The 23,168-nt window shown below is 34.0% G+C and overlaps 1 protein-coding gene across 2 annotated transcripts in view; it reads left to right on the forward strand.

The window, feature by feature from the left end:
- SNX2 (sorting nexin 2) overlaps nucleotides 1-21,254 on the forward strand; it is a 61,250-nt gene extending 39,996 nt beyond the window's left edge. Inside the window, exons 8-16 of one of the 2 annotated variants that reach the window (XM_030818284.1) lie at nucleotides 3,241-3,316; nucleotides 4,211-4,324; nucleotides 4,578-4,671; nucleotides 6,097-6,302; nucleotides 13,353-13,496; nucleotides 13,935-13,946; nucleotides 14,672-14,752; nucleotides 14,868-14,939; nucleotides 16,923-17,421. In XM_030818284.1, the coding sequence (XP_030674144.1) occupies nucleotides 3,241-3,316; nucleotides 4,211-4,324; nucleotides 4,578-4,671; nucleotides 6,097-6,302; nucleotides 13,353-13,496; nucleotides 13,935-13,946; nucleotides 14,672-14,752; nucleotides 14,868-14,939; nucleotides 16,923-16,973 (850 nt within the window). In that variant the 3' untranslated portion in view covers nucleotides 16,974-17,421. Of the gene's footprint in view, nucleotides 1-3,240; nucleotides 3,317-4,210; nucleotides 4,325-4,577; nucleotides 4,672-6,096; nucleotides 6,303-13,352; nucleotides 13,497-13,934; nucleotides 13,947-14,671; nucleotides 14,753-14,867; nucleotides 14,940-16,922 lie in introns of both variants that reach the window. The other variant, XM_003259887.3, reaches the window with a different exon arrangement.
- Nucleotides 21,255-23,168: the final 1,914 nt, after the last annotated feature.

A 23,168-nucleotide genomic window follows, 5' to 3' on the forward strand; every position in this document is an offset into this window, starting at 1 on the left:
CACTCTGCTTTAGGCCAGACTGACCTTTTGCTGCTTCTCAAACACCCTAGGCATTTTCTTACCTTAGAGTCTTTTCAACTGCCTGCTCCCTCTGCCTAGAATGCTTTGTTCCTAGGTATCTGAATAGCTAACTCATTCCTTGTTCAAGTTCATATGTTCAAATAACACCTTTCAAGTGAAGCCTATTCCAGTCATTGGCTTTCTTCTGACCTACTCTATTTATATTGCCACCAACCACATCTTAAATACTTCGTCCCATTTACCCCATTGTTCTGTCTTTTTTTCCCATAGCTTTTGCCACCTTGTCACATGCTTTATCATTTGTATGTTTATTATGTTTATAGTTTATTGTCTATCTTGTACTAAAATGTAAGCTTCACCAGGGAATGAATCTTAGTCTCTTTTGCTCACTGATGTGTTCCATGTACTCAAAGCCGTACTTAACAGGTAGTAAGAGCTCAGTAAGTATTTGCTGAATGAACAAGTGAATGTCATCCAAGACCCAGGCTCTCTTTTATTCTCCCATTATGTGTGCTTGTGTTTGAGTTTGAAGCAAGATAAATATTTGTAACTCCGTTGCTCTCAAGCATTTTATATAACCTACTTTATTTTGTTTTGTTTCTGGTAAGTAAATAAGAATTTGAAAGCCTTGAGTGATTTTTCATCAGTAACTTGAAGTAAATTTGAAGAACAATTACTGAGCACCTCTTATTGGATGTGATATTGATCAATTCCATTGTCTTTTATTTCTGTCTTTTTTCAGTGTTTCTATTTCTCCCCATACCTCTTTTCCTGTCTTCTTCCTACACTCATTTACCCTTTTTGTCGTGTGTCTTTCCTTTGTGTTACAACCATCTCTGGTCTTAATTCCGAATTGGCATATGTTTATAAATATTTATTGTTTTAAAATCCATTTTATGTTTCTGTTCTTAATTTCAACATTATGTAAGCTTATATATATAAAAGCATATAAGCTTATATATGAGAAACACATATAAACTAAAAAAACATATTTTTTAATATATGTATTTAGTATATGTATTTAGTTTTATTTTATGTTGCCCTTGAGAAGGAAAGTTTTATTCCCTTTTTCTGGAATATCATTTTTCAAAATTGATTCTTCAGAATGCTAATATGTGGTAGAATGAAAAAGATCTATAGTCAATTGAGTTTTGTCAACATAGGGTTTAACAAAGTTAAACCAGGGTTGTTTTCTGTAGGAGTTCTCACAACACTTAATAAAATGCTGTTTGATATGAATTTTAAAAGACAGGAATATGTATATATTTCAGACTTTCTTGATATGGAATCAGTCTTTTTCATGGAATATTACGTGAGACTAGTATTCTACAGAACTCACTTTGGATGGAAAGCTGTTTTAGAATATAAATGATACAAGGTATTTCCACTTAGGTTTGAAATATTGGAATATTTCCTTTTTTTTTTTTTTTTTTTTTTTCCTGAGACGGAGTCTCGCTTTGTCACCCAGGCTAGAGTGCAATGGCGCAATCTCGGTTCACTGCAACCTCCATCTCCCGGGTTCAAGCAATTCTCCTGCCTCAGCCTCCTGAGTAGCTGGGATACAGGTGCATGCCACCACCCCCAGCTAATTTTTGTATTTTTAGTAGAGATGGGGTTTCACCATGTTAGGCTGGTCTCGAACTCCTGACCTCGTGATCTGCCTGCCACAGTGCAGGGATTACAGGCATAAGCCACCTCACCCTGCCAGAATATTTCTTAGAGGTTAAGTACTAGATGTTTTGTCTTTCTTGGGTTTTTGCTTTTTACAAGTATCTGAGTGCCTGCTGTTACCTAGCTGTTGTATGCCCTGAGATGAGCAACTTATGCAAACTGCCTTCAAGTAGTACTCAGTCTAAACAACTAAATAACTTATCTGATATATTGTGAGAGAACTTCAGTGTTAAAATTGTAAGTCAAATTCAAGTGGGGAAATACCAGCATTTCTTAAACCTGCAGGATTAGTGTTCTTGCTGCATCCCTTTTTTGGCTTCACAATATAGGCAGCAAAAATTTTTTTAAACCCAGCATAGATTGTATTGAAGATATCTGTTAAATGCTCTGGTTCTAGTATAATGACTTCTTATGTGGACTACTGACTTAAAATGAAGTTTAGTATGCTGTATATTTTATTTAAATATATAAAAACAGAAGTTAACATTTTGATACTGATAAAATAGTCATTTTGATCAATGTATAGAATTTGACTTTAGAGAAGATTATCACTTTTGGAAACATTAATTTTAGGCATATTTTATAATCATAAAAAGATAGAAATTACTACATTTATTCTAAAGAAATAAAATAAATGTGTTATTGTGAGGAAAAATATTATAACTGAAATATTACCGCATATAGTTATTAACTTGGGGAAAGATAGCAGTTGTTTTTAATGGGATTAGATGAGTAATCGAGAATCATCAAATAGTTCACCTTATTTCCTTTTACGAAGTCATGATTGGTAATTTATTATGGGTGACAGGCACGTGTGAGCTTTTCTAATAAAGGGAAATTGATTTCATAGTGGTATTTCTAACTTTTTCATTTTTGTGCATTTTATGTGGTATTCATTTATTTCATTTTATATGATATCATATTAGATAAGACATTTACCAAAAACAGCAAAACCTTAAAAATAGAAATACTGAATAAATACCTTTGAAGAGGTATGGGGAAAATATTGAAGAAAATTTAGTTCTTGTTAAGTGAGGACTAAAGCTAATTGTGATCGTTTAAATATGCTGACATGCAAAAAAATATTGATAGACTCTTCCCCATTCTGATGATAATAGCAATTTAAAACTTGGTTGAGTGGAGTATATATAGTAATATTAATATGTTTCTTAGAACTCTAAAATTATAGTTGAGAACATGACTCCACCCAAAGATAAAATTATGCAACAAACTCACATACCCCTTTACAACATTAATGCTTTGCAGTGAGAAGTTTGGTGAGTTATTTAACCTCTCCCCACTCCCACCCCTTGCCATTTCTCTTTTTACATAATTATGAAAACTGGATAGTATATCAGTTTTCAAAACATGAACAAAAACCTTTTTAATTATTAAATTGCTGTAAGATTCTAAGTAATTACAGTGAGAGTAGTCTAATAGGAGGTAGTGAGGACATCTTTTTTCCTAGTATTTCTATTTTTTTATCATTTTGTTGAAATATAATTCAAGATGCTACTGATAAAGGAGCAATTGTACTCTTAAATCTAGGTATCTTCAAAGAACAGTAAAACATCCAACTTTACTACAGGATCCTGATTTAAGGCAGTTCTTGGAAAGTTCAGAGGTATTATTTCTATATTAAAATTTTGTGTATGAATGTTCTTGTTATTTGTCATTGTAATTTATATGACTATATATAGTAAATAATTGGGTCAATTACCCTGCTAAATTAGTAGCAAAATATCTTTGCTTTGATACTTGTAGGGTGATTAGTCCCTTTCTTGAACACTTAAAACAGGATTTAAGAAAGTGATTTATAAGTAGTCTAACTCTGAATGCCCTAAGTTGTTCCGCAGGCATCATGTTGAAATAAGTTTATTCAGACTTCATTTTAGAGAAAGAGAAAGTTGAATGTGTATTTGCTTGTCTACATTTTGGTATCCTTATTAAGGTTTTGAAATGCAAATTTGTCACTTGAAAGAGCCTAAATTCTAAACATGATGCTCTTTTTATTTGAAATGTTTGGTATATTTTTGGCTCCTAAGAGCAATTTGAGTTCTAGTTTGCATTTTTTTCTTTAATTTACTTGAGTTGCAGAATTTTTTAAAAACTCAAAATCACACAATGCTAACTGAGCATGAGGAGATTTTTCTCAAGACTTTCTTCTTTCCTTATAAACAGTTTATTTCTGTTAGCAAACAGGTGGCCAGTGTTAGGGTACTTGGCAATTTCTTAATATATTTTGACAAACAGGGTGTTTGTTCCATCTAAATGTAAACGTGCAGAAGAAAAGCAAATGGAAAGTCTATTTTTTAAGTTTTCCTTTGAGAATGTACAAGTAGTATAGTTGAGAAATTAGATCTCACTATTGAAATGTATGAGAGTGAAGGAAATACAACCTCTTTTTTAAAATTTGTGTGTGGGGCGGAGGGGGGAGGAGGGGGGATCACTTTTGTGCCTAGTTAAACCTCCAGGCTTTTAACCGGTTTGTTTGCCCTTATTTGTCATTCAATTCCAGCTGCCTAGAGCAGTTAATACACAGGCTCTGAGTGGAGCAGGAATATTGAGGATGGTGAACAAGGCTGCCGACGCTGTCAACAAAATGACAATCAAGATGAATGAATCGGATGCAGTAAGAGCTGATTTTTCGACTTGAATAATGAGATGAATTAATGAGCCCAACAATTGCATTTTAAAGCTGTACAAGTGGAAAATAGGATATTAATTTGCTTATTGAGTTTAGTTCTCAGCCACATCAGTTGGCCACCATGGTTATACATGGTTAATTTGTTGCTTTAAAGCAAGGAATGTAGCTTGCTATTGGTAACCTAATTTACAATGGTTTGTTCTTCCTAAATTAACTCCATTTTTCATTTTTTTCTTAGTGGTTTGAAGAAAAGCAGCAGCAATTTGAGAATCTGGATCAGCAACTTAGGAAACTTCATGCCAGTGTTGAAGCCTTGGTCTGTCATAGAAAAGGTTTGTTTGCTTTACTGCTTACATGGTTAGCACCATAAAACTAATGAAAATATTTTATTTAAATTTTATGAAAATAAATATTCTGAATTTACTGCAGAAGAGAGAAAACAATCGTTTAAGACAATGTTTTCTTGTTCAACTTTATTATTTAAATTTTTTTGTTCTATTTTGATTTAATATCTAGTTTAGAAGTAGAAAAATAATGAGCTTAGAAAACTTAACTGGTACAGATGTGAGCTAAAAAAAAGAAGAAAGAAAACTATATTTGAATTTTGGATTAAAACGGTCACTTGATTAACTTGTTAAGTATAGTTACAGTTAAATGGATGAAGAGGTCTTATCAATTAATAACTTCGATTATAATAAAAAACTTGAGATTTGAAAATTGCTTTTTAAAAATTTTTTGGAAAGTATTTGTTTTGTGTGTTTATTTCCTGTAAAACCCTTTGAAGTATTTTCTTCATTTTTGAACTACAATATTGAAAAATCTGGAGGTTTTGCTAAAAGTTCATAGAAAATTTGAGTTGTAATATTTTAATCCACAGTGAAATTACAGTTTTTTGGTTTATTTTTAAAGAATCCAACAATGTAAATATCAATTGTCCAAGATATTTAATAAGCAAATAATATGTAACATTACCAGCGATACATTTTATTAAAATAATTATAGAAACTTATTAATACATTTATTATTGAAAGTAGTTTGTAACAGCTTTTGCCATTTGAATTATATATATCTCTTAGGGAAAGGGCTTTTTTGGAGAACTTTACATAATGTAGAGCAACGGAGCAGTTTCCAGGCAGTGTAATTGTTAGTCATTGACAGTATTCAGCCTGTAAACATCTACTTTTCTTTATTTGAAATATCTGAAATGATCACATTCTAAATCTTTTTAGAAATTCTGATATTTTACTGAGATTGTTTTACAACAAAGGAAACAAACAAAATTTATGTTGTGTATATAATTTCACCTTTGTTCCTGTTAGCTAAATAATATTCTCATTAAAATTATAGACGTTATTTTCAATGACAAATGTTTAAAGGCCAGAAATGTGGTATAAATCAATTGTGAGTATTACCAGTTCTTCTCATATTAAAAATATATTTCATTTTTAGGAATGGACAGAGAAACTGAACACTGTGGGAGAAAAAACAGGAGGCAGATTTTTATATTAAATGATTTAAACATAGTTCATCCCTTTGGAATATAAGCAGTGATTTGTCCGTGTTTTCAGTAGATCTCCGAGCACTTGGCATTTATGCCTGAGGCATTTTAATGACTAATTGTTTCATATTAATTAATTTACAATATTATTTGAGCAACTTGTGAATAAGTCAAATTTAGAGAAAAGTGGAAAAATCAATACAATATTTTAAAATTTTATGAGTGAACACTAAAATTGCATGCTTTTTTTAAATTTCAGAACTTTCAGCCAACACAGCTGCCTTTGCTAAAAGTGCTGCCATGTTAGGTAATTCTGAGGATCATACAGCTTTATCTAGAGCTTTGTCTCAGCTTGCAGAGGTTGAGGAGAAGATAGACCAGTTACATCAAGAACAAGCTTTTGCTGACTTTTACATGTTTTCAGAACTACTTAGTGACTACATTCGTCTTATTGCTGCAGTGAAAGTAAGCCCTTTCTTGCATGCTTCTCACTTGTGTCGTGTACTTTAAAAAGTATTTTGTTGCCTATCAATTATGTATTTACATGTCTAAATTCCTCCTATACTAGCATGAATAAAATGGCTTCAAGATAAGTATACATAGTACTTTCTTCCCTATGACTTGTACAGTACAATAGTTAGAATTAATGTTTTTAACAGGTCTAAGGAATGACAGATAAGATAGAAAACATTATACATTTACTTATGTATTTGCTTATACAAGTGTGGAACTAACTAATAGTGTTTGTTTGCTCATTCTAGCACTAACTGAAACTACTCACCGTACTCTATTATCATTAGTAAAGCTGACTGTGTAATAAATAGGATAAAACCAGAAACGATTATTGCAGTGAATATGTTTAATGGAGGCTTCATCATGAATTTGGATGTAATCAGATTTTGTATCCTCAAATGTGTAGTCACCATGTGTTTATAGATGAGATAGGACTAGATTAGATCATAAATTGTGTTATTGAATGGCAATACTTAAATATAATAGTCCAATTTCTGAATAGTTGAGAAAGTAATCCAGTTAGTAAAAATTAGTATTCTACAGATATCTGCAGTATTCAGACAGTTAAACTGAACTGAACGTTACTCAGTGTATCCTGTTTCAGAAGATACTTTAAGATCTTTGAATTTTTGTTACGGATATTAGTTATCATGGGGTTTGGGGGGTACTGGGTATTTACCTTTTACCTTGAATTTAAACATCTAGAAAGTTAATGAGATCTTGTTTCTTTCTTATGCAAAATTTTTTCAGCTAAAGTCTGTGATCAAGATGAGTTAGTACTCATCTACAGTGAGCATATTTATTGATGGTTCTGTTCTCAAGCGACTGGTGACATTTATTACTAGAGCATTCTTAGCACTTCAGAATGGTGCTTCCATTTATTTGGTAAAATTGCCAATTTTACTTGTATTTTACTGTTTTAAATGTTGTTCCTTATGCTGTTGGTGATTAATTTTTCAGTATTTAGAAATGTTAATATAGATAGCAGTTGTCAGAGTATATATACTTCATTATGTATAGGCAGCTTGTGATGTACGGAGATCCAGTTTACAGATTTGTCCCACCTACTCTCACTTCTTACCAAAGTGCCCAATATCATGAGAGCTGTTGTAAAAAAGTGTGACACTTCCAACAAACCTTTGGGTCAAAAAAGGGGAGTTGGGCAGTGTCTGTAAGAATACATATCTGGGCCGGGCGCTGTGGCTCACGCCTGTAATCCCAGCACTTTGGGAGGCCGAGGCGGGTGGATCACGAGGTCAGGAGATCAAGACCATCCTGGTCAACATGGTGAAACCCCAGCTCTACTAAAAATACAAAAATTAGCTGGACATGGTGGCGTATGCCTGTAATCCTAGCTACTCAGGAGGCTGAGGCAAGAGAATCACCTGAACCAGGGAGTCAGAGGTTGCAGTGAGCTGAGATCGCGCCACTGCACTCCAGCCTGGCGACAGAGAGACTCCATCTCAAAAAAAAAAAAAAAAAGAATACATATCTGCTAATAACAGCTAGCCTGGAAAAAGACCCCCTGGCAGTGATGGCCTGCCTGTGTAATGGATATTGATCCCTCAAAAACAGCTTTCCTCATACCGTGTTTTGCTGTGTTACTATGTTTCCTGAAATTAGTTATATTCATGTTTTCCAAAATATTTTCTATAGAACACTGGCACCAAAAGATGGATTACAGTTAGCTAAGTTTGGGAAGTTATGTATATAGTATCCCTGTTTGCGAGATTCAGAATGCCTTTTAAAAGCTCAGAACTGGTTAGGAGTGAAAAAGAAAACAAATTTTAATCCAGAGGCTTCTAAATTCATTTGAACAAGAATTATTTTCCACCAAATATCTATTTACATATATGGAACACATTTGTGGAAATACTGAATTAATGATTCATTGACTAAAAGAGTTAAAGAGCTGTGGTCAAGTTGCCTTCAGGTAAATTAAGCTCTTTAAGATTAGTTTCTACTGAAACCTAGCTCAGATCAACTACACAAAGGAATTAAGATATTATGGAAGGAGGTGACAGGTAATTTTTATGGTTTTTGTTTTTGTCCTATTCTTTGTTTTAAACTAATTCATTTGTATTTGAAAAAATAATGCACATACATGATAGTTCTAATAGCTCAGCAAGGTAAATTTGCCTGCGGAACTGAGACCTGTAGTCTCTGACCTCAGTCATAAACTGTTAGGTTCTTGTGTGTCTTTACAGAATTAGCTATGCATGTACATGAAGCTAATTCTCCCTCTGTCCGTTTATTCCTTCCATCCCCTTCTCTCCCTCCGTTCCTTTCTCAAAAAGGTGTATACTGTGTGTAGTGTTCTTTGTCTGCTTTTTACACCCACTCCACTTAATAGAGCAGCCTCCCTATCAACATAAGTAGATGTCTTTTTTTTTTTTTTTTTTTTTTCAGACGGAGACCCTCTCTGTCGCCCAGGCTGCAGTGCAGTGGCATGATTTCGGCTCACTGCAAGCTCCGCCTCCAGGTTCACGCCATTCTCCTGCCTCAGCCTTCTGAGTAGCTGGGACTATAGGCACCCACCATCACGCCTGGCTAATTTTTTTGTATTTTTAATAGAGACGAGGTTTCACCGTGTTAGCCAGGATGGTCTCAATCTCCTGACCTCATGATCCACCAGCCTCAGCCTCCCAAAGTGCTGGGATTACAGGCGTGAGCCATTGCGCCTGGCTGGTAGATGTCTTTTTAATGGTTGTATAGCATTCCATCATATAACATTTAGATATACCTTGAATTATAGTCTAATCTTTTAAAAAATCAAGTATTTTGATAACTCTTTGGACGTAAAGATTCTATAAGTAGAATTGCTGACCAGAGGGTATATGCATTTTAAATTTCAATAAGTATTGCCAAATTACTGTTCAAAAAGATTTTACTTTGTACCCTAACCTAGCTAAACCTATGTGTTTCTTTTTACTACCAACCGAGAATGAAGGTTTTTTGTTTTATAAGTTGTCGTTTACTTAGTGTGAATCAAGACATCTTTACAAATGATAAACCATTTACATTTCTTTTTCTTTCTTTTTTTTTTTTTTGAGATGGAGTCTTGCTTTGTCGCCAGGCTAGAGGGCAGTAGCGTGATCTTGGCTCCCTACAACCTCCGCCTCCTAGGTTCAAGCAATTCTGCCTCAGCCTCCCGAGTAGCTGGGACTATAGGCGTATGCCACCACAGCCAGCTAATTTTTCTATTTTTAGTAGAGATGAAGTTTCACCTTGCCAGGATGGTCTCCATCTCTTGACCTCGTGATTTACTCACCTCAGCCTCCCAAAGCACTGGGATTACAGGCATGAGCCACTGCACCCGGCCCTACGTTTCTTTTTCTGTGAATGAACTCTTCATGTCCTTTGCCCAGTTTTTGTTTGCTTATTATCTATTTCGAATAGGTGCTTAATATTAATTAACCTTTGGTTTTATCCATATCGAGCATACTTTTCTGATGATAGTTCTTCAAATTAGGAGTACTTTGGGGATTAATATAGAGCCATTGTTGGGATCAAAGAACATCAGGAATTGGAACACTAAAGAAAAAGCTAAATTTTACCCATTTCAAAATATTGCCTAAGCCTGGCATTGTGTCAGGAAACTCCTGTTTTCCTCTTTTGTATAGTACATAGTCTCTGCAATTTAGAACTATAAGTTTTGGCTGTATCCTTACAAGCATTGTCATGTATTGGGCTTCTTTGAACCACTAGAGTAGGGTCAGAGATTGAGGGCAATGGTTCTTAATGTTTTTAGCACTAGAACTCTTCATAAATAATTTTTGGGGATCCCAATTTATAAAACATACTAAAAAAATTTATTTAACTAAAAGATGGGTTCCCCAAGGGGTTTAAATACTTTATTGTTTGGCTATAAATACTCAGCACCTCTTCAGAACTCCATGAAGCTGGGCAGCATATTTTCAGATTAACTGAATTACAATATGATAATAATTAAAATTGTAGCATCAAATTTCCTGATGGGCCAAAAAAAACTGTTAGACATCTACAGTCTTGTCTGAGAGCAGCTTGCATACAAATGTATGCCATAAATTAACAGAGGAATGGAGGTCCTAAATGGATGATCCGTGTAAACTTATCCCTTTTATAATGGTTCTACTAGAGCGGATTAGTATCTTGACATACAAAGGGAAACATTGTTACTATTTAATTGATTTAATATAGCATTGTTAGAAGTTTGACTGGTGCTGGTTCTTTTTTATTTTCTGTTATTTTGTTACAAAGGAAAGAAAACAAACGAAGAAAAAGTTAATTTGTATATTGAAGATTAATTTTTTTTCCTGAAATAACCTGACTTTAGTAGTCTTACCTTTATCATAGCTCCTACATCTGTACCACAATAAACATGTCCTGGTTCTAGAATACTATGAGATAATAAATTGGACAGGGACCAAATTAGTTTAGATTTAGCTTATCAGTGGAAAAGCTGGTTTATGTATACATTCAGAACTTAAGCAAATATTGAATTAAAGGGCATATTCATTAGCTTTTTCCCTGTATTGGTACATATTTTAAGGAATCAAATTGTTACTGAACAGAGGAATTTATAAATGAAGAAAAGATATGGCCCTGTTTCCCTAAAGCAAGACTAGGCCTAAAATCTTACATTACTTTTTGGTGGTCGTGTGTGTGTGTGTGTTTGTGTGTGTAGGAAGTGAGAGGTATTGTCTGTCTTAAGCTTTCCAACATGTAGTCGTGTGTGTGTGTGTGTGTATATGTAGGAAGTGAGAGGGATTGTTTGTGTTAAGCTTTCCATCATGCGGCCGGGGACAGCTTTGAATACAGCCCAACACAAATTCACAAACTTTATTAAAATGTCATGGCCGGGCGTGGTGGCTCATGCCCTGTAATCCCAGCATTTTGGGAGGCCGAGGCGGGCAGATCATGAGGTCAGGAGATGGAGACCATCCTGGCTAACACGGTGAAATCCCGTCTCTACTAAAAATAAAAAAAAATTAGCTGGGCATGGTGGTGGGCGCCTGTAGTCCCAGTTACTCAGGAGGCTGAGGCAGGAGAATGGCATGAACCCGGGAGGCAGAACTTGCAGTGAGCTGAGATCCGCGCCACTGCACTCCAGCCTGGGCGACAGAGCGAGACTCTGTCTCAAAAAAAAAAAAAAATTGTAAAAAACACTGATGACATTTTTTTTTTTTTAAGCTCATCACTTAGTGTTAGTGTTAGTATGTTTTATGCGTAGCCCAAGACAATTCTTCTTCCAGTGTGGCCCAGGGAAGCCAAAGGATTGAACACTGCTGTGTTAAATGACAGTGACTTTTTCTGAATCTATTTGTGTTAGATGTGTTACTTTTGGATTTTAGCCTAACTTAATTTGACTAAAGCAAAGTTAATTTATAATAAGGGATGTTTTAGGAAAAACATATTTTAAATATAAGAAAAGCAGACAAAGGGGACAGTAAGATTCACTTAATAATGTAAGAAAAATTATCTGAGAAGGCAAATTAAATATAGCAAAGTGGATTTAAATACCCATTGATAAGGTGCTTTGACTGCCAGTTTGCCCTGGATATCTGTTGTCCTGGTTAATTTAAAATGTTCACAATCCTAAAGAATTCCTTTGGAAAAATGCTTTGGTTTCTGGTTGATGGGATTTTTTAATGCTATTGTCACATTTTTAAAAATTGCCATATGATATAAATGCTGTCTAGTTATACATTTTTTCCATAATACTAAGCTATCCTTTGCACTTTTAATAGAAAGCTTAACAGTTAACTACATTTACATATGTATGTTATTTAGAAGTAATCCATAATGGCTGTACCTAGTGATTATTAAGCATCCACTAGGTTAAGTCACTATGCAATAATATACTCCTCATGTTATTTCTAATCCATAAATGTAGACATCACTTCCTACCTTTCATATTTGGGATCATTACAGCTTGGAGAAGTTCAGTGAATTTACCCATGGTCATACGGTGACAAAACTAATATTAGAACCAAATTTGATTTTCTCCAAAGCTTGCTTTTTAAAAATACACTACCTACATATTTTTCTCTTCAGCAGATCCCTATAGGAACATGTATTTTTACTGCTTCATGGTTCAAAAAGTTTTTTATTTGGAATAAATTAAAATAACTCAGGTTTAGTGCTTCCTGGTTCACCCAATTTATTAATGTTCACTTCATGAATGTTTGATTAGTAATTACTAAAATAATTTTAATATTTCTCTAACATCAAGCCAGAAAGGGGATTCTTAGTGGGTTCTCCCATCCTATCCATCATTTTTTTCATGAGACTTCTAATTACTCTAATTTGTCCATACTTCATTTCTTTTCTCTGTTCACTTGCCCTTGCTCTGCCAGACTCCTTGAGAGAAGTCATGGATTTGGTTGACTTATTGTATTAGGATCGTTTTGTCTGTTTCTTTAGTTCTGCAGTGTATATATAAAAAATATGTGTAGTCCTCTTCGTCTTTTGCCCTTTTCATCTTAAGACTGTCTTTTTATTCATTTTGTTATATTTTACTTTTTGATTGCTTTGCCTTTTTTTATTTGCTATGGTAATTTCTTCTACCACATATCTTATGAGTTTTTCCCATTTTGTCTTTTCAATTTCAGACATGTTTCTAATACTTAATATGCTTCTAATATTATTTAGTGGGAAAATTTCCAGTGTAGGTATGACACTAGCATTTTCCTATTAAAGACATCTTTCTTCAAAGCATAAAACGCTGTTATAAATCTTATAAACCATATTTAAAGCCCTAAAGGCTAGTGATGAAATGGGTTTTGAATGTAGTTTTTATTCTGAACATGTTTCATCCAGTGACAGGGTTTTTTTGTTTTAAGCAAATGAATATGGAGATTATTTTCTTTAATATTGGCATACTTATTTTCAGTATCTTAGTATATTAGAATAGCACTTAAATACTTGGTTTTATTGCTCTCAGTGTTATAACACTTCGAGTGTTATGAAAGTATTTTAAATGTTACTCTTACTTAATAGCATTATGTTATTCACTTATAGGGTGTGTTTGACCATCGAATGAAGTGCTGGCAGAAATGGGAAGATGCTCAAATTACTTTGCTCAAAAAACGTGAAGCTGAAGCAAAAATGATGGTTGCTAACAAACCAGATAAAATACAGCAAGCTAAAAATGAAATAAGAGAGGTGATTACTAAATGCTTTATCTCTTAAGTTTTTCATGAGTCATTCATATATACATAATTTTTCATAATTTTTTTCTAAACCATTCAACACTTAGCTATTTTTGCATATTTTTGTGAACTGTGTTAGAATTACTTTAACATTTTGATCATTATTAAAATCTCCAGAGCCCTTTGTTACTTATGGAATGGATAAAGAAGCATACAAGGAAAACAGCTAAAATTAACCTTTACATTAATAATTACACATTTATTATTAGATGGTTAATTTTATTTCAGATTATTATTTTGTGTCTAAAAATGGTTTTAGAGCTAGATCTCTCCCACATTTAGCTGTCCAGGCAACATTATCCCCCCATATATATGTATTATATATGGTATTTTAGTGAATTTATATAAGTTTATTATAATTTATACACTTTTCTTACCATGCTTCAATAAGGAAATTGAAGAGGTAGGACAACCTTTATATTACTAAAAATAAATGTACCTGCCCTTTGAAGAGTATGTACCAGTGTTTTGGTTACATAGTGGGAAAAATATCATTTCATTGCTTAAATCTTCAGTTATTTTAGTTGTTTCATTGTTTCATTGTTCACTAATTTTGTTGTTTCTGTACTGAATTTAATATTTATTGATGGTCTTCAGTAGACCATAATTGCACATTTTTTTCCAATCTGGTCATTTTACCATTACAAAAATATTTTTAAAATGTTCACCATGTAATTTTCCTAATTTAAAGTATTTCCATCAGCATATAAATTTTGATGAACATATATCCTTGGATTTAACAGTATTGATATATTCTGAAGTAATTACTGATATAAAAAAGTAATTAAGAAAATTACACTGTAACACTGATAATTTATTTTGTGGTGAATTTTATGCCAAAATCTTTCCTCTTATATTTAATTAAGCTTTGGACATTGTAGTTTATTAAGTACAGTATTGAAATATCTTAATATTGAGCAAATCTGTGGAATATTAATGGAAATTAAGCTAACATGCGTTTCTATTGGTTGAAAGTTAAATGCAATTTCTGTTGATGCTAAATTGTGCATTGCCAATATTGAGCTTTCTCAGGATTTTCAGGCATTGTGATTAAATTGAGTGGTCTTGACAGTACTATACTTTTTTTTTGAGATAAGCATAAAATATTTCTTTGTTTGTTTTTATTAGTGGGAGGCGAAAGTGCAACAAGGGGAAAGAGATTTTGAACAGATATCTAAAACGATTCGAAAAGAAGTGGGAAGATTTGAGGCATGTATAATAATTTTGCATTTATCTTAACAACATGGTCACATTTTGCTGCAATTTTGTGGTAAAGTTGAATTTAGCTTTCTACTAACGGACTTTTTTAAATGTACTTCAACAGAAAGAACGAGTGAAGGATTTTAAAACCGTTATCATCAAGTACTTAGAATCACTAGTTCAAACACAACAACAGGTAAGCCATTTTTGTTTATAACTTAAACTTCTAGAATTTGTTTTTGGTATACTTTCTTATTTTAAAAAGATGATTAATGAACTCGGCATTTAAACTCAAGAATAAGAAATGGAAGACAGAAAGCCAGTGATGGTAAAGGATAAAATGGTAAACTAATTGGAAACTATCTCAGCTTTTTTTTTTTTTTTTTTTTTGCCTCTGCTTAACACTAAGGCAGAGATAGACTTTTCCCAGTTTTAGGCCATCAGAAACCTCATGGGCAACTTTCCCCTTTCACTGTCTTTCTAGTTTGTTTTCCTTGTTGGTCAGACCTGTTTGAGTAAATTCTCATAGTAAGTGTGAGAATATTAACAAATAGAACTTAAGCTAAATAGAACTTAAGCATAACAAATAGAACTTAAGCTAAACACTTGCAGAATTTAAAAAAAAACTGTACTGTTTTCATTTTTGCTTTATTTTGTTTGGGGTTGGTGGTGGTTGAATGCTGCAAGTGGCATTTGTCTGATTTACCATGGATTTTAATGGCATATTAAATAAAAAGATAATCGCAGAAAATTTTCCTGTATATTTTAATGTAAATTAGAGTAACAGGTCAAGTAATTTAATATCTTGAAGGATTTTTTCCTTCCAGTTTTAAAATATGTGGATCTAGAATGTCATTTGTGTAAAACATAATAGGTTGTTTTTGAATTAAGTAGTATAATGTCTTCAAATTGTCTTTAATTTTTATTTAAACAGCTCATGAAGTTAAATTTTTTAAAATATGAAAATAAGTCATATAAGCTTGTTTTTAAAGGAATTGTTTTAAACATGACTTCAGTTTATATTTCAATCTGTTCTCTGGACTATTCAAGGAAGACTGACAGTTAATTCTATCCAGTCCTTTTTTTTTTCTTGTTCAATATTTTCTTTTCTTCCTCCTTATATCCCATTTTTTTGGTCTAGCAATAACGTAAACTGTCAGTATGCTCTGAATTGGGAAATCCTGTCACTTTATGCTGGAAAAGGTCATTGTAGTTGTATTATTTACTTTAATATATGGTAACACTGTTCTATGTAAAATTTTGCATAAAACAAAAAATTGTACATTAAAAGAATTCTATTATTTTACATCAAAAACTAAAAGTAGCCAAGAGTAATTAATGTTTTAAATAATTTATATATGAAATAGATTGACGGACTTCAGATAAGGAAATTAAAATGATTCCTTTAAGAACCAGACATTGGCCGGGCGCAGCGGCTCATGCCTGTAATCTCAGCATGTTGGGAGGCCGAGGCGGGTGGATCACCTGAGGTCAGGAGTTTGAGACCAGCCTGGCTAACATGGAGAAACCCCGTCTCTACTAAAAATACAAAAAAATTAGCTGGGCGTGGTGGCGCGCCTGTAATCCCAGCTACTCAGGAGGCTGAGGCAGGGAATCCCTTGAACTGGGAGGTGGAGGTTGCAGTGAGCCGAGGTGGTGCCATTGCACTCCGGTCTGGGCAACAAGAGTGAAACTCCGCCTCAAGAAAACAAAACAAAAAAACCCCAGATGTTAGTAAGTATTAGTCATTGTTAGTTAGCTATTTGTATAGTTTTTTTATGTTGTTTTTGTTTTTGTATTTTTTGAGACGGAGTCTTGCTCCGTTGTCTAGGTTGGAGTGGAGTGGTGTGATCTTGGCTCACTGCAACCTCTGCCTCCTGGGTTCAAGCGATTCTTGTACCTCAGCCTCCCCAGTAGCTGGGATTGCAGGCGAGTGCCGGATTGCCAGGCTAATTTTTGTATTTTTAGTAGAGACGGGGTTTCACCATGTTGGCCAGGCTAGTCTCAAACTCCTGACATCAGGTGATCCACCCACCTCAGCCTCCCAAAGTGCTGGAATTACAGGTGTGAGCCACCCCTCCCGGCTTATGTAGATTTTTTTTTAATGCTGTACGGGATATATGCATATAAATGACAAAAAGGTAATGAGAATAACTTATATTTTAATTATCATTCACAGCTGATAAAATACTGGGAAGCATTCCTACCTGAAGCCAAAGCCATTGCCTAGCAATAAGATTATTGCCGTTAAGAAGACCTTGGATGTTGTTCCAGTTATGCTGAATTCCACAGTGAAATCATTTGAAACCATCTAAATAAACCACTATATATTTTATTAATTACATGTGGTTTTATATGTATATATACACACACACACACACTCTGACATTTTATTACAAGCTGCATGTCCTGACCCTCTTTGAATTAAGTGGACTGTGGCATGACATTCTGCAATACTTTGCTGAATTGAACACTACTGTGTCTTAAATACTTGCACTAAATAGTGCACTGCAAGACCAGAAAATTTTACAATATTTTTTCTTTACAGTATGTTCTGTAGTATGTTTACCCTCTTTATGAAGTGAATTATCAATGCTTTGAATAATGTTCACTTACACATTCCTGTACAGAAATTACAATTTTGTGATTACAGTAATAAAATGATATTCCTTGTGAAATATTAGTAACAAATTATTTGGGTATTTAAACATTAGGAATCTTTTCAAAGCATTTTTAATAGGAAGAAATTTTTCTTCTAGATGTATATAGGTGATGCTATGATTCCTTAATTATTTTAATTGACAAAGCTGAACTCATTAAATGACTAAATGAAGCTTAAGTTTTCTTATGAAACCATCATAAATCAAAGAACATTTGTCTCTTGCTTGTCTTGGGTAAAGAAGAGAATAATTGTCTTTGCTTGTTTTTAACCATCTCTATTACAAGTGCCCAATTTAAGAATTAGGAAAAAAATGTATTTATATACTTTTACAAATCCCATGGATTTTGTTCATCTTCTCGTTGTCTTCAGAATCTTGTACTTTGCATATATTTAATTTATTCTTGTCTTTTTTTTTCTTTCTTTTAAACTAAAAGTATATCATCTGTGCTCACAGTTGACAAGGAATGGTACCATGTTAAAATATACCATGATTTGATGAATAAGCAAGCACAACACAAAGCAAATTTGAAGTAAAGTGAAATTTAGTTTGCCTTGGGTAATGTTTTTACCCATTCTGTATGCTACTTAGACAGCTGTTATCTAATCCTTAATGCTGATGAAACTTTAAGTTATGGCTGGGTGTGGTGGCTCACGCCTGTAATCCCAGCACTTTGGGAGGCTGAAGTGGGTGGATTGCCTGAGGTCAGGAGTTCAAGACTAGCCTGGCCAACATGGTGAAACTCCATCTCTACTAAAAATACAAAAATTCGCTGGGTGTGGTGGGCCGTGCTTGTAGTCCCAGCTACTCGGGAGGCTGAGGCACGAGAATCGCTTGAACCAGGAAGGCGGAGGTTGCAGTGAGCCAAGATCGTGCCATTGCACTCCAGCCTAGGCAACAAGAGCAAAACTCTATCTCAAAAAAAAATGATGACTGGTGTCAGAGCTATTTTTGTTTTTTAAAAAATATTCTTACAAACACCCCTCTTCTTGAGCTTAACCACCACATGTCCCTTCCATAGGAACAAGATATGGTATGTGTAACTAAGTCCTCTCTAGTGAGTCACTGGATAAAGTTTATATATCAAAGTATCCTTAGCATGTGTTTGCTTCTGCTTTAGTTAAAATGTTAAGTCTTCTATAGGTGTTATTCATATTTATACTCCCACACCCCAGAAGAGTGGCTGATACATTATAGGTTAATAATAAAGGCTTGATGGGCCAGGCACAGTGACTCACATGCCTGTAGTCCCCGCTTCTTGGGAGGCTGCAGCAGGAGGATCTCTTGAGCCCAGGAGTTTGAGGCTATAGTACACTATGATCATGCCTGTGAATACCCATTGCCCTACAGCCAGCCTGGACAACATAGTGAGACTGTGTCTCTAAAAAAAGTGAAGACTTGATGAGTTGAACCGGGAAAACAAAAGTTTGCTCTTCTAAGAAGAAACTGAAGCAGAAATAGTACAATCATCTTTTGTTGCTTCTGGGAATACTTTTCAGAAATGAATAATTCATAGTAATATATATCAGATGCTGTCTTGCTCCTCCATTAATATGGAGCAAAAGATAGGCTTACCAGGAATAGTTTCACTAGAATGATGTCCTAGTGTTAGATCCACAGTTATATTACTTAGAAAGTTTACACATGGGATAGTTATTAAAGTTATTATTAAAATCTTCCATTCAGATGTGGTACATTAGAATATTCAGTACCTCCAAGTGAAATAATAAATATTTTCAGCCTTGATTAAACTCTAGACTCCATTCCAGACTTCCATTTCCCTTGCCCACGTTTATTAAAAGATGAGTGTGCTGGAAATTTCAAGTATTATATGAGCCTGTGATACCTACCAGTATTTAAACAGGATTTAATTATTTCAACACTCCATCCATCAATCTTCATTTCTCCTGTTAAGATAAAAATGCTTTCATCCCAAATAAATAAAACGAGAACATTAATAGTGCTAATAACATAATCTTTTCGTTGGATAGGTCTGAATTTAATGTTTTTTTTTTTTTTAATGAGATCAAAAGTTAAGGACTAAGGCAGCAAAATATTGTGAAACAAGCTGAACTTGGGATCAACATACATTTGTTCAGTCTTGTTTCATTTAGTAGCTGTATGACTTTGGGCATATCACTTAAATCTCTTACCTATAAAACAAGTACATAAAACTCTTGATTTCTGAAGTGCCTTTCTACTTTAAAATATTTCGTTTAAAATATCAAAGTTCAATGTAAATATTATGTTGGAAAACAATTCTAGTCAAATAACTTCTATTAAGCAAAACAAGACAAAATGTGTGTAAAAATATGACTTCTAACACATAGATTTACTTGATTGTATTTTCTACTGAACTACTTTCAAGTATTCAGCTTGTTTTATACAGATATATTAATCTCAAAATAACTTTGTTTCATTGTTGCTACTGCTTAAAATTCTTTTATTGTCTAGATCTAGTAAAGTTTGCTGCATTCATTGTATTAACGTTGGTTCAAAAGTAATTGCATCCTTTGTCATTATATAAATTGTTTTCTAAATGGCTTTAACTATGACATAAGCCTTTTAACATAATCACCCTTCTTTAAAGGAGGAAGTCAGATGAGTAGAGAAGGAAAGTTATATTCCTTTACAAATGCTCTTAATTTTAATGTCTAAGGGAATTATAGAAACTTCCATTATTCTGCCTTAAATAAGGGATGTTACTTCAGTTTTCTTGTCATGGCTCCCTGCGTGGGCAGTCATGTTAACAAGAGTCAGGGAGATAGCAGATATTCCGTAATAGTGACTGCAGATAGGCCAGTCAAAGTCTTTTATTTTGAAGGGAAGTCGCTGGTACTTAGGTGGGAAAATAACACCTGTGAAAAGGAAGTCCAAGTCATTGGCTCAGGGACTTTGGAGGCATTTTCATATCATATTCACTAGTCAAGAAACGTGTAGATGGTATGTGTGAGTGACATAGTCTGTTTCCAAGTATTAGAAAACAGACAATAGAATCACCCACCCTCCCTCCGACACACACTTCCTTATGGAAAAACAGAATCAAATAATTATCATTCCTAACCCTCACAGTGAAGGATTTGGTTTCATGTAACAATGAAAGTAGATAATGGGTCAGACATGGAAATAGCAATAAAAGGGAATTACAACAAGATAAATGTGAGTAATAGTTCATTTTCCTGCATTTGTGATGAGGGCCATGAAGATAGGTCATGGTAATCTGTGGAGAAGGTCCTTAAGAGCATAGAACAATATAAATATAATTTGAGCCATATATATAGTTTTTAAATTTTCTACAGCCAAATGTTAAAAAGTAAAAAACAATTTTAATAATCCAGTAGCTCCAAAATATTATTTTAATATATAATCCAATATATTGAAGTTACAAGATATTTTACATTTTTTGATATCTGATGTATATTTTACACTTTCATCACATCTCCAGACTGGCTACAATTTGATCAATTGTCACATGTGGCTGACTAGTGGCTATGATAATGGACAGCATAGGTTTAGACAATGCCTATTCAACTATTCAACTTGTTTTACATTTATAAGTTTCAAAATGCCTTTATTTCATTGTTGGTACTTTTTTATTACCCAGATATAATAAAGTTTTCCAAGTTTCATTGTACAAATGAAATGAGTTTACTGTGGAAATGAAAATGCAGAGTAAGTCCAACAGCTAGTTTATTTATCATCCTGAACCCAGTGAAGAAATCAAAGCTGAATAAAAGGGACTCCTAGTTGTTACTCTCAAGGGCAGGTATAATTTAGGTGCAAGACTTTGTAGCATAATGTTTTGCAAGTAGTGGATGTTCAATATCTACAATAAATGAATTGTAGTACTATATTGCTTGAAGGAAGTTTATAACCTGTCTAGAACAACTTTCTCAATTTTACAAGTAAACTAGGAGATCCAGGGCTTAAATCATGATTGAATTGATTATTCCTGTTAAATCTGTGTGTGAACCATATGTGAACATTCTTTGAAAATGTATGATAAGCATTTCAAGATTTCTGTTTTAATTATTAACATTCAGAATTCTAGGAAATCTTTTGGGATACAGAGAACTTATTTCTTCCAACTGTTGCTTCAGATGCTGAGAAGATTGTAGAAGATAGGGAAGCTGTAGTTTACTATCTAGTTTTTTAATGCACATGAAGTAATTTAAAATGCTCTTCCTTTCTTGTCACATACTTTTAAAAAATTCTCTAAAGATCGAATAATTTTAAGTATTTCTTAACTGGACAAAATGGAAACTTTGTAATTGAAGCCAAACAAGGTGAAGCTGCCCACCTGTTAATACACAGAAAATTATTTTCTTATTAAGGTCAGTTAATGGGATAAACCGTTTTAAGAGAGTTGAGAAAAAAATAAAGTTCTATTTTAAATTTATACATGTAACTGTTTAATAAAAACTAAGTCAGACAAAATTTAACAAAACTAAATTGCCTTCTTACTGCTTCCATAGTCAGTCTCGAGTTATCTTGATTTTAACCTACTCTTATTTTCTAGATCTTCACTTCAAATATTCTCACTATATATGTGTATACAGTGTGTTTGTATATTAGTGTGTAGAAGTGTGTGTGTGAATGCAACAGGCTTTTAAACCAAACTTAATTTCTAAATTGTAGTTTTAAGTATGTCCCAGCCTTCTGTAACTGAGACATAAAGCCAAATGCTTATGTTTTTAGAGTTATATTGCTTAGGTATCAAAATTTTACTAAGACCAACTTGAACTGATTAGACTTTTGAAATCTCTGCCCTTCTTATTTTATTTCCATTATCTGTCTCCTGAGGGTCAAGATCTTGTGGCTGGGACCATATTGAGTCTCCTATAAAAAACTGTTCTTGCCGGGCCTGGTGGCTCACACCTGTAATCCCAGCACTTTGGGAGGCTGAGGCAGGCAGATCACGAGGTCAGGAGATCGAGACCATCCTGGCCAACATGGTGAAACCCCGTCTCTGCTAAAAATACAAAAATTAGCTGGATGTGGTGGTGCGTGCCTGTAATCCCAGCTACCTGGGAGGCTGAGGCAGGAGAATTGCTTGAGCCTGGGAGGTGGAAGTTGCAGTGAGCCGAGATTGTGCCACTGCACTCCAGCCTCGCAAGAGAGCTAGACTCCCTCTCAAAAAAACAAACAAAAATATTCTTTTAGTCCTTCCCTACTCTGTCAGTCCTACAACCTGCTCCCAAACTGATCTTCCTAAATAACTCTTGTCATGGTACTATGCTCAGAAATCTTCATAGACTCCTTACAGTCTGCAGATAAAAGTTCAGATGCTTGCTCCATAATTTGGTTTCAAACTATTTTTCCTCTCTTGATTCTTATCCCTTAACTTCACTCACCTTTTGCTTTAATGAAATTAGGCTCCTGTCTCATGAGCATGCTCTATTCCCTCCTGGTTCATGTTTTTGTTAGTGACACCCCTTCTCTGATTAACCTTTACCTTTTAACAGCAATTGTTTAAATCTTGTCCATCCATTAAACTTTCAAGCCAAATCTAAAGTCCACATCCTTTTAAGTACCCTAGCTAGAAGGAATGTCTCGATCTCTCAATAGGACTCCAATAGCACTTTGTTCATTTTAGATTGCAATTACGGAGATCTATCTTGCATTATAGTTGTGTGGCATTACTGCCATGACTAGTTTGTATGTCTCTTGAGGAATGACTATGCCCATGTTGTTTCTTGTAGAAACTACTGTTTTACAGCCAAGACAGTGTAATCGAGTGATTAAGAATGCAGTTACGCATTCAG

This window comes from Nomascus leucogenys, chromosome 2 (genome assembly GCF_006542625.1).
Source record: "Nomascus leucogenys isolate Asia chromosome 2, Asia_NLE_v1, whole genome shotgun sequence".
NCBI lineage: Eukaryota > Metazoa > Chordata > Mammalia > Primates > Hylobatidae > Nomascus > Nomascus leucogenys.